The following is a 12889-nucleotide window of genomic DNA, read 5'->3' on the forward strand; positions in this document are numbered from 1 at the left end:
TGAGAGTACAATATTCCATCACTTTGAAGAGGTATTGTGGCGGCGCAGGATGCCTCAACTAGTATGTTAGATGCAGATAGATTTGGGGACGTACTGCAGTCTTAGTTTATCCTTCGTTCACTCATTTTTGTCCCGTCAAATTTTGTAATAACAATTTGGTTTCTGGTTTTGTTCATTGGGCTTGCATAAGTTTCTGTCGTGCTAGGCATTGTTTATGTGAACATATGGTAGATGGAAAATATGTACGGAAGAAATATTACATGTGGATGTTGTTCATTGTAATTTATATGTAGACTATAGATAGATATGCATAGAAGAAATAAAAACTGTTAAGAGGGTCTAACTGCAACTAACAAACTTTACAACATGCTCGTGAGTGGGTTCCTTCTTCACACGATGATGAATATAAGTTGCTTTGCTTGGCCCTTTTATAACCAACATGGCCTTATCACTTGAGCATCACACCACATGAAGATAAATATTTAGTTGTCATCACAAATTCGAAGAAAATGTAAACCAGTCTTTTTCTTTTCGAGAAATACTAAGGCTATGTTTGGTTTGAGAGAAAGAGAGAGAAAAGAAAGTAAAATAGAAAAGAAAATGAGTTTCTACTGTTTGTTTTGAAAGAAAACAAAAAGGAAAAAGAATTTAAATTTCACTGCAGAAAAACCTATATCTATTTTTTTTCTTTCCCCCTTTCTCCCCGCTGCGCTAGTGAAAGCGAGGGAGAGCGACGGAAACGGTCGCCCGACGCGAACCCGACTCTCCTCGTCGCCTTGCTCGTCACCTCCAAAACTCGAGTCCATCTTCTTTCTCTTTCGTCTCCTCGTCCTCTCTTCTCTCTCTCTCTCTCTCTCTCTCTCTCTCTCTCTCTCTCTCGCGATCAAACCCTAGATCGACGCCGACCAAACTAGGGTTTCTCCAATCGAGCTCTCGTCAGCTTGAGATCGCGAACGTTCCCTCGCTCTTCTATGGATCGTTCATCGCCGATCGCGTAACACGGGGGAAGATCCGAGGGTGAGCTTCGATTCATTGTCTGAATTGTTATTTTTGATTTATTTACAGTAACACGGTACGATTCATTGTCTGAATTGATGTTATTTGGTTTACTCGCAATTAGGCTTGTCTTTGGTGATAGCTTTGATCTTTAGCCTAGTTTTAATTGGACCATTATGACTTTATGATGCTTGGTTGATGAGCAAAAGCAAACAATCCAGAGAAGAAAGCTTCACTTGACATCGATCATTGGTTGATGAGCAAAAGCAAACAATCCAGAGAAGAAAGCTTCACTTGACATCGATCACCCCTAGATAAACTTCCAGCAAGCTCTAGCTTGTTCAAAAAAGAGAATGAGACATAGCAGCTAGGTAACCTTGTAAGTCTACAATGTAGTTTAAGGCTTTTCGGAGCTTGCTCAAAAAAGAGAATGAGACATAGCAGCTAGGTAACCTTGTAAGTCTACAATGTAGTTTAAGGCTTTTCGGTTGACAAGGAGCTATAGATAAATCATTGATAAAATCCAAAATCGTTCACATATTCGATCGATAGAGAATGAACAGATTAACTTATCCATTCGAGAGCCTTACACGAACTCTTCTCGCTGCCTTTTTGGGTCACCTTCGTTTTGTTGCTTGATTATTTGCTGAATTATTTAGTAGAAACTTGGATATATCGGGAGATTATAGTTTTGTTGATTTCAAATTGGTTTGACTGGCAGTAGGGTGCAGTTTAGGGTTTTTCAGTATTAGACGAGGAGAGATTCTAAGGCAACAAATAGCCGATGATATGTGGAGAGATTATAAATTACTTAGAAACCATTCACACAACTAATAAATATAAATCATATCAACGATAATACATGTTGATATGACATGTTACTATATGATTAGAAATGTGTAACATGCTCTATCACCCCGAAAAAAAAAGTAATACATCTTTGCAATTTAGCCTCCTGAGGTTTAACTTTTCAACTTTGATAACCAATAGTTCTATTTTGAAAAGATTACATCTTAAAATGAAAAAAAAGAAAAGAAAATCAAAGTTTAAATTTCAAGAATATCAAAGTAAAAAAAAGTGAATGATCAACAAATTTTCTAACCAAATTTTATTTTATTTTTTGAATTTGATAAAAGTGAGGAACAAGCTTAGGCCTTTGAATTATCGTCATCAAAATTTCAAACTAACATAAGTTTGAATTATCGAAGTAGAGCTCAAGCGAGGAAAAGGCTGAAACTTTTAAGGTATTAAAGTGCAAATAAGCTTAAAATACATGTTCTCCCCTGAAAGGATCCTGGCCACTGATTTTATCAGCGAATGAAATCCCAGCCGTTCGACTTTGAATCAAAACAAATTCGTCCGTAAAAATTCTCGTTGTTCCCTCGCTCGCCTCCTCTCGCCGATAACCGCCCGCCGCCGTCGCGCGCCACCGCGATCTTCGTCGTCCCTCTGCCTGAACCAACAAAGATTCCTTCTTTGGGAAATAAACTTGATTGCTCTTCGTAAAACCCTTCCTAAATCCACTGATTGACATTCAAGTTCGTGATATTGGATTAGGGTTTGTTCTTTTCTTATTCAAGCAATGTCTTCCTGTATCGTTTCTTCTAATTTTGTATTTTTTAATCTTTTTTTTTTGTTATTGCTCATCAGATGCCGCTACTCCCAAGCAACGCTCAGGCTCAAAATCAGAATAAAGGTGGCAACTTTACTTCCGGTGATCATAGAACCCAAAATTTACTTGCCAGGTAAATTTGGTAGCTAGTTTTCATTATTAAAGATTAAGCCTTTATGTTGTTATTGATTGTGGTGTTTGTTTGGTGTTGTTGGGTTTAGGAAGCAGTGGATTGCACAGCAGAGGAAGTCTTTGCCCATTGCAGCAGGTAATCTAGCTTTTAGTGCTAATTTTGCTGCAATTTTAGGGTAAATTTCACAAAACGCCACTGAACATTGGGATGATTTGCAATAAACGACCATGTTGAACCTCAAAAATTGGAGAGAAAACTTCCAGAGTTTCATAGAACTCCCTAAACTTTTGAAATTACTCGAGCTTTGGGGAAATTTTCATTCTAGGGTTTGTCAATGTACATAGAATAGAGGGAATAAAAAATTTTGAATTAGGTAGAGGGAGGTTATTTTCTCAAAAATGGTATTAAGTGGGTGGAACTATTTGAGAAGTCACCAGGTGTTGGGGTGAACTCCTCTAGTCTGCGAAGTAACGTTCATAGTTGTTTTGTACAAATCAGCCCAAAGTTCAGGGGGTTTTCTTAAATTTACCCCCTTTTTACATGTTTACTTAGATTTATACTCATACTTATTTTTGTTTTTATGGTTGGTTGTTTTAGTTGAGAAAAGGCTCGTGGACGAAGTGAGGAAGAATGATACTTTGATAATTGTTGGTGAAACAGGAAGCGGAAAAACCACACGTGTGTGAGATGTTCTTTTCGTTCTTTCTTTTAAAATCTCTCTGTTTTATATGATCTCTGGTGAAACATTCTCCAACCAATTAGACTTGCTAATGAAGAATAACTCCTTTTAGAAGAAGAGATGAGCATGGTGCTCGTGTAGATTTTGTTAGCTATCTTGCTTGGAGGTGCACATTGATGTTGTCCTGAAGCATCTCGTCCATATATTTCATTATGTAGAGAAGAAATATACTCTAGTAGTTATGATATCTACTTTTCTGATTAGATATAAATTGATCACTTTATATTGTCCACAGAACTGCCACAGTTTCTATGCAATTCTGGATTTTGTCATGACGGGTTGCTCATTGGTATCACTCAACCCCGGAGAGTTGCGGCTGTTACTGTTGCAAAACGAGTTGCAGAAGAGTGTAATGTAGAGTTAGGCCAGAAGGTTGGATATGCTATCAGATTCGAAGATGTAACTTCTAGCTCCACAAGGATCAAGTACATGACCGATGGTTTGCTAGTAAGGTAATCAAGACCCTCAACTCTGTATATAGACTTTGAATACAAGGTTTATATTTATATCTATGCCTCCGATCTGTTTGACCAAAACAGTTCCAAGAATTGATAAATGGAAGATATTGTTAATGAATTTTTGTCTTTTAACCCAAAGTTTTACCTCACTTATTTAAAAACTCACTCACTTCCATAAACACACATACACCCAAAGTATCCTATATGAATTATTTTTAAACCTAAGATTTAGTATACCCTCAAACTTTATATTGTATCTCCAAAAATAAAAATCCAAAATAGCCCTTTCCTTTCTACTTATAAATAGTGATCATCCTCTCAATCACATTAATGATGATGGCAGGAGAAATTTATTTTTGTGCGCTACTCCATTTACTTTATGGACATTTAGCATATTCATCTTCTTCAAAATCCCTCTTTCCCTCATTTATCTTCCCTAAAAATATCTTTCCTCTGTTAATATTTCTCTTCATAAAAGGCGTTGGTTTGGTTTTCATTTTGCTTCTTTGGTTTTCATGTGATTTCTATTTGCAATCATTAAATATTTCTTCTCTACAGTTTCTCCTACGTTACTGTCACTTTCTGGTGTATTTTTGTTGTGACAGTAGTGGCTATGGTTTTTCCTGTACAAAGCTTGTATATACTCTTGTGTATAGGATGACTTGGGAGGATTGACTCACTCCCATTTCAGGTTTCAAATGACGTTTAAAGGACCTCTCTTTGGTCCATTAAATGTTTCTTTTCTAAAGTCCCAGAACCAACATAGAGCTATATTGTACCAATAAAGCGATACACTTTAGTTGTAGAGAGTTATACTTCTATATATGGTGTTATACTTTTCTCATAAGAATCTTTTCGAATAAAGCGTTATACTTTGTTCAGCCAAAAATTAATAACTATTAAGCTTTCATATTTTTTGTTAATTAGTCCAGTGGATATTAAATCTTTTAATTTTCGAGCAATTTTCTTGACGACATACTACATGCTATTAATTTCTTTCTGTAGTCCCAAAATCAATAAAGAGCTATATTAAACGATAAAGAGATACACTTTAGTCTTAAAGAGCTATACTTCTTTATAAGGTATTATACTTTGCTCCTAAAAGTTATATTATCATATAAAGTGCCATAGTTTGGTTTGCTTTGGTGGAATTTCAGGTATTAACTTCACCTAGGATTTGGGGATCGGCTCTTTGAGTTTAGTGTTTTGTGAAACGAAGGAAGAGAGAAAAAGAGAGAACCGATGAGTTTATTTGTTGAAGAAAGGCAATTTTGGATTTTTGAATTTTTTGGAAACTACAATATAAAGTTAGAGAGTATATTACTAGATGGTTTATAAATAAGTCACAAGGGTACTTTTGGTGTATAGGTATTTATGGAAGTGGGTGGGTTTTTAAATAATTGGTGGTAAAACCTTGGGTTAAAAGACAAAAAACCCTATTGTTAATCATATCTCAAAGTACCTTCTGCATGAACTATGTAAAAGTTTGTATATTCTATTATTCAACTTCATTTGGCTACATTAAGGGGGTGTTTGTTTCAAATCCTATAATTTTAGGATATGGATTTCATCATGGGATTTGAAATCCATAGGTAATTTGTTATGGGTTGGGATTCCTAAAACTTTCTTTGTTTCAACAATATTTTGGGATTCGGAATACTATAATTTGTAATATTTTTGTTTGTTTCAAACTTTTTGGAATTTGAAATCCATAATTTGTATAAAGCTTTTGAAATCCACCCCACATCCCACATGAAAAAGAGGATTTTACAAATCCTTAAATATATTACTTTTTTATTATTTGGGGATTTAATATCCTAAAACTTATTTTGAAACAAACAAGTTTTATGGAATTATAAACCCCAAAAAACCTCTTTTTACATCCCAAAACTTGAAATCCACACCATATCCCCAAAAAAATTGAAACAAACACCCCCTAATAGTATCTTCATGTCCATTTCTTGAGTCATTTATAAATATCAGTGCTCATTTATTTTGGAGGTTTTCTGGACACCTAAATAAGGTCCTTGACATAAAATACTAAATGCAAGAATATGATTGACCTTTATTTGTAATAGTAGTCCAATTTGAATAAATCAAGGTTCCAGTGAATGTATATTGTCCCATTAAAAGGTGCAAGTATGGTGCTTCCCAATTATAGTCCAAGTTGAACCATCTCTGGTCTGATGAATATATATTGTTATTATTTAAGAATGCAAACATGTTATTTCTCTTGGTGTTAAGGTGTTGTAGATACCGTCTCACTTGGATCAAGGCAAGCAACTTTACATTAAATATAGTTTGTGTCTTTAGGGTTTACTTTTTCTTTTGCCAATTCTTGAATACCGAACCATTTGATATGACATTATTGATTCGTCATTCAAGTAATTTTAATGCTGCACGGCATGACATGTTTTGTAAGTTTTCATATAGTATATTTTTGTCTATATTTTTGTATGCAGATTAGTAAAAAATAGTTGCGGATGCTCTTAATTGCAAATACGGAGCCTGATTTGTTGCATTAACATAGTTTTTGAAATTTGAAAGTTCAGGCTTCAAATGATGACTAAAGTTTATATACTTTCAGTTATACTTGTGACGACTAAATCACAGGTTCATGGATTGCAGGGAGGCATTGCTGGATCCATTTCTGTCGAATTATAGTACGATAGTTGTTGATGAAGCTCATGAAAGAACAGTTCACACAGATGTTTTGCTAGGGTTGTTGAAGAAAGTACAACATGAAAGATCACTAATTATTGTTAAGAGGCAAAATCCTTGTCATACGGCTGCTAAAAAGCTAATCATGCCTGATAAAGAAGACAAGACTCAAAGCATCAACAATTTGAAGCCGTATCAGAATGCAAAACTTACACCGTTAAAGTTGATTATAATGTCTGCTAGCCTTGATGCAAGGGGTTTCTCTGAGTACTTTGATGGTGCCAAAGCTGTTCATATTCAAGGAAGACAATATCCTGTAGATGTACTATATACATATCATCCTGAGCCAGATTATCTGGATGCCACTCTTATTACTATTTTTCAGGTATTTATCTTATGGTTGATTACTTTGTTTCTTCCTTTTCTCCCTTTGTTATGTTGGCTTTCCATCTTTTTTGAGTTTGAGAAAAATTTTCATTAAATTAAAACCATATACTGAGCAGGATCTTGTATTTAATAACATATGTTGGATTTTCTTCCTCCAGATATAGTTTAAGAATACATATGGTGCTCTCTAGTTTGTTTTGTCCATTAAGATACAGTTTAAGAATACATGTTAGACCCTTTCCCTCTTGATTTCCTTCAGGTTCACTGGTCAATGAATGTAGTGTTGAATCCTTGGTGATATCTTTCTTTTTACTAGTGTGATATAAAGCTGCTTCATGCACTCCCCTAGCATATTGGCTATCTGAAAGTATTGATTACAAGTTAAATGCTTCAACTTATACAAGAATTATTCCTATCTTTACAGATCCATTTAGGGGAGGGTCCTGGAGATATACTTGCTTTTCTTACAGGACAAGAGGAGATTGAGTCTGTTGAGAGACTGGTTCATGAGCGTGCTCGCCAGTTACCTGAGGGTAGTCAGAAAATTCTGACTGCCCCTATATACTCCTCACTTCCCTCGGAACAACAGATGAATGTGTTTAAGCCAGCCCCATCTGGCAGCCGCAAGGTAAATCTGATTCTCTTTGTACATTTCTACATTTGTGATCGTGTATTTTATCAATTAAGATCACTAAATTTTCTTATAGTTTTAACTATTGATTTATTTTCAAGGCATGTCTTTTTTTACTTGAGAAAATTCGTTCGCAGAGAATACAAATACTGTTAGTAGTAAAAGAAATTACAAAAGATGATTTGTGCAAGATAGAAACCAAAAATAAAAAACTGAACACCATCTCATATACTTAATTGTACTCTCAAAGTTTGAAGTTAAGCATGCAACTATGAATCAGTGGCCAACGTGGAAGAAGAGAACCTCATCATCAACTACTGCAAGAAACTTAATTATGTTGTTTTCTGTCTCATATATGAGTTTGATAAAATTTTCATAAAGGAGAACTTTGTTTGCAGATGCATATTTAGACATGTTATCATTACTAATACTGGCGATAGATGCTACTGTCAGTCTGTGTCTTTATTTTATACATTTACACAAATTTAATAGCTATTGGCTAATTTATTAAACATAAATTCCATTAATGACAGTCTCCTCTTCGTTCTGTTGTACTATAATGATGTGGCAACTATTTTGCGCTTTATTAGGTGATACTCCTAGTTACTTTCATTTTGTGAAGTTATGCTCCTAGTGATGTTCTGTTATAGACTTATAGTTGATGAGGAAAAAATTGAACACAATTCCCTTAGAAAAACTTCCAATCTATTATGTAGAACTCTGCATTTTGTCCTTGATGCATCATTGATGTTCGGAAATGTAGAAGAGTGTAATTTGAATTTATAAATTATTTTGTTTGGTTAACATACATTGTCTTGAGACTTCATGATGCATTGGTCATGTAACTGCAGGTAATTTCCTTTTTCATTTGTGCAGGTCATACTAGCAACAAATATTGCTGAGACTTCAGTGACAATTCCTGGTATCAAGTACGTTATAGATCCTGGATTGGTGAAAGCTCGTTCTTACAACCCAGTTACGGGAATGGAATCATTAATTATCATCCCAACCTCAAAAGCACAGGCTCTTCAAAGGAGGTAATTGTGTGATTGTCACATATGGAGGGTTTTTTTTCCCATGATATTTTTATCCTAGAATACCTGTTAGTTAAGGTAATTGGAAAAGCTTGGTACATGGCTTAAAGTTTGTGATCTATTAGGTGTTTGTTATCAGTGAGCTGATAAGTTTGTGGCTAGCCCTGAACTTACTTGTAATTTTTGTAGCAAAGTATTTTCCTGTGAATCGAGACTTGATGTCAAGCACTGCTATTGGTATAATTTGTCCCATCATTTTGTAGGGTATCAGTCTGTATTCTGCTGCATATCAAACATTGATTATGGTTAATGTTTAAAGAGTGACCATGGTAATGGCATTTTGTTGCTAACCTGTCATATTTTGTGACATTTCCTAAAGAAAGTACAATGTCATCGCAAAGTTTGCAAATGCTAAATGCTGATATATGATTCAACTATATAATTTCACAGACAGATGTGCTAGTTATATATTATGCGTCTGGTGTTTGACTGCACTTATGACATGGGATATATGATCCTTAACTGAATATTTTATGAATATTTCATCCTAAATGTGTGCATAATGCAGTGGACGGGCTGGACGTGAGGGGCCTGGGAAGTGCTTTCGGCTGTACCCAGAAAGTGAGTTTGGCAAACTTATGGATTCCACTGTTCCTGAAATTAAGAGATGCAACCTATCAAACGTTGTATTACAGCTCAAAGCACTTGGGATTAAGGACATCTTCTCCTTTGATTTCATGGAAAAGCCTTCAAGGTTCCCTCATTCTTTTTTTCTTTCGTGCTTTCCAGTTAACTTCTTGTCTGATATACTTGGCTGTGATACAATATCACTAACTGTAATATTTGTTTCCGCAAATAGGTCACTTGTTTAGCTGATGACATTCTGTTTCTAATATTAGAATTTCCTTAATCTTCATATGGATCTGAAACTGTTGACAGGACTGGCATTGTTAAATCTATGGAGCAGTTGTACTTACTAGGGGCTCTAACTGACAGCGGCGAGTTGTCAGATCCAGTCGGGCTTCAAATGGCTCGGCTGCCCTTAGACCCCATATATTCGAAAGCTCTCATCATTGCTCACGAATTTAAATGCTTGGAAGAAATGCTAATAGTAGTTGCTATGCTCTCAGTGGAATCTATTTTTCACTTCCCTCGTGAAAAGATTGAAGAGGTATGTACATGGTATATCCAGATATTTACTTTTGTTCTTGTACAAGATTTCAAAGCAACGGGTTGCATTTTCTCCTGAGTACACTAATGCCAAAACACCAGCCAGGATCGTAGACTCATATGAATTCATATAGCAGTTTTCTCCTTTATTTCAGTTATATCATTAAAAATTAAGGATTCTGGACTAAAATAAATTTTATTATTTATGTTTAGCTATGCACGTGTATAATGATATAAGTGACAGAATTTGATTAAAGTATTAAATGAATGCATATACTGGTTTATGGAGGATTAGTTGTAATTTGTAAACTGTAGTGTCAACCAATGATAGATGAACATTATTACCATTTCTGTAAGTTTTGTTATTGTTGCACTTTTGCTTGTTAAAAGAAGTTGCTTTTTTATTATTTTTATTTTTTTGGTCCTCAGGCAACAGCAGCAAAGAAGAGCTTTTCAAGTACTGAAGGGGACCATATAACCTTGGTGAACGTGTATCGGGCTTCTGCAGAATGCCTGGAGAAGAGTAAAGCTGCAAATAGCAAGGAGAAAACGATGGAGAAAAGCCTCAATAAATGGTGTAGGGATAACTTCATCAATAGTCGGTCTCTTAGGCATGCACGAGATGTTCACAGGTCAATTTTGCTCGCTCCTTTACCTTGAGAAGAACTTTTGGAAACTATCCTGTCATTGCATTATAATTTTGATTTAATATCAAATATTTTCTCATTCTTTTTGTCAAGTTCTCATAATTTTCAAATTCTGGTTTCTGATGCAGGCAAATTAAAGGCCATATGCAGCAGATGGGTCTATCAATATCATCATGTGGTGATGACATGGTTCAGTTTCGGAGGTGCCTTACCGCCTCTTTTTTCCTGAACGCAGCACTGAAGCAACCAGATGGATCATACAGGTTTGAGTTCTTCACTATTTTCATTTCCATACTGCAACCAAATTTTACCGGACCCAACGGAAGATGAGATTACTATGAAATATGGCTGAAGTAAGATAGATTTCAAAAAGCTGCATCACAAGTGGTTAACTCCAACTCTTATTTCAATTGAACTGTTATCTACTTGTTTTGATTACTCCCCTAGGCACAATATGTAGGCATCCTGTTTGGAGAGTATCATGATATATGCCACTTTAGATAACAAACCGAAACTTTTTGTCAAGCCATGAGTTTGAGCTGTTTATCTTTTACTATCCTTAGGGAAGTTTATTGATTTAATTACTTTTTATAAGAAAGTAGATACAGATATCCTTAGGAAGGTTAACATGTTCACCTTCACAATTATCATGTATCTGCAATTTCAGATACAAAGTGTCAACGAGAGGTCCCAGAGACAACAATATCAATTGTTGACTTGCAATGCTATCTCATACACTCTATAGGGGATACCGAAGTACGAAGTAAAAATATAGATGATGATAAAAATAAGAAAAGAAGTTAAAAGAGTGGTTGCAGGGAGTAGTGGAATCTTGAAATTGTTCAAGTGATATGTATATTTCCATCCAAGTGAAGTTGTTCTCACATTAATAACGAGAAATTGTCATATATGTGTCATATCTTAACATGCCTGATATGACAAATGAGTATAAGGACAGGTTGTGCAACAACATCATTAACAACAACAGCGAAGCCTTTGTTGCAAATTCTTGGGGTTGGCTATAAGAATCCTACTCTTCCTTTCAGTTACGGCGGAGGTTATTTCTTCTACTAAGTTAAATGTTGTCATCTCCTTCTCAATAGTTTATACTCAAGTTCTCTTAGGCCTACCTTTAGTCCTTTCTCCATTAATTCAATGAGACAACATTGCGCAAGGGCAGGGTGGTATTTTAACTGCTGGCCACTGTTTTTGTATGTTCATGGCAACCATACAACTTCACGATAATGGGATAATAATATTATATGTGTAACAAAAAACGAGGCAAAAAACCTGATCCTGATAGTTCTGTGACTGCCTTGAACATTCAAAACAGTGGCTATTTTTCATGTCCTTGGGGAGCATCAAACCATATAGCCTCATTAGATTTTTTGCCTCTTTGTAACAACTCGATCTCCTCCTATGATAGGGGGAAAAATTAAGATGTATATATTGAGTAGAGGCTTTATTATAACTTCTTCAATGAATAGAACAATTTTGATTCAAGTTTCACTCCAACGTTAGGTTATTGATTGAATTCTTTTTTTTTCCTTTTTTTTTTCTTTTTTTGACGGGGGCTTGCATGTACTTGTTAATGCCTAGGAGTGCACGTGTTTGAACTGTGTGGATGTCTGTGAACTTATGGCTTTTGCTGACATGGATATTATTGCAACAGGGCTTTATTGAGTGGTCAGAATGTTCAAATCCATCCCTCATCAGTGTTGCGGGCAAAAAAACCAGACTGCATAATCTTCAATGAGCTGATTCGAACTAGTCAAAACTATGTCCGCAATGTAACAAGAATTGATCCGCTGTGGTTACCTGAATTGGCCCCTCAAAGTTTTGCAGAAGATTGATCTTTTTTTTTCTTAAAAGTTCACTTTTTTTATAATTAGCTCTTGTATAATATCCATATTTATGTGCGGCATGATTCAGGAAGTGTATATTACTTTGTTTTCCAAGTGAAAGAGGCCAAAGCCCCTTTTTCCTAAAAAATGCAACGTGCTCAGATCGGAAAGATTCCTTGTATTGTATATCTAAAGCTTTTAATGTAACATTTGATTTTATACATTTTCTGATGAAGGAAATAGCATGTGTATCCATCGCAGGTATGAACCCGAGTGCATACTTTATGAAACGTCTAAGCATCTATCTATAGAATACAGGACAAATTTTTAAAACCAACCGTTTTACACATTTAATTGCAAAAACCGACCTATTTTCATAATAATTGCAAAAACCGACCTGTTTTTAGCCGTGAAGTTTATGGAGAAATTAAACTTCACGGGAGTTCAACTCCCGTGAAGCTTAATTTCTGCTTAAAACTCCACGGGAGTTGAACTCCCGTGGAGTTACAGTCAGCAATTCCAGAGAATCGAGTCTCTGGCAAATTGTGACTGCAACTTCACGGGAGTTCAACTCTCG

The 12889-nt window shown here is 35.4% G+C and overlaps 1 protein-coding gene across 1 annotated transcript; it reads left to right on the forward strand.

The window, feature by feature from the left end:
• Window positions 682-12552, forward strand: LOC109844373 (pre-mRNA-splicing factor ATP-dependent RNA helicase DEAH10). Its single transcript, XM_020413376.1, has 13 exons — window positions 682-1017; window positions 2647-2741; window positions 2830-2876; window positions 3339-3419; window positions 3716-3932; window positions 6567-6984; window positions 7411-7614; window positions 8494-8654; window positions 9220-9405; window positions 9591-9822; window positions 10251-10453; window positions 10597-10731; window positions 12141-12552. Exons 2-13 carry the CDS (start codon window positions 2647-2649, stop codon window positions 12319-12321), a joined length of 2160 nt encoding a protein of 719 aa, XP_020268965.1. The 5' UTR covers window positions 682-1017; the 3' UTR covers window positions 12322-12552.

The sequence above is a fragment of the Asparagus officinalis genome, chromosome 6 (assembly GCF_001876935.1).
Source record: "Asparagus officinalis chromosome 6, Aspof.V1, whole genome shotgun sequence".
Lineage (NCBI taxonomy): Eukaryota > Viridiplantae > Streptophyta > Magnoliopsida > Asparagales > Asparagaceae > Asparagus > Asparagus officinalis.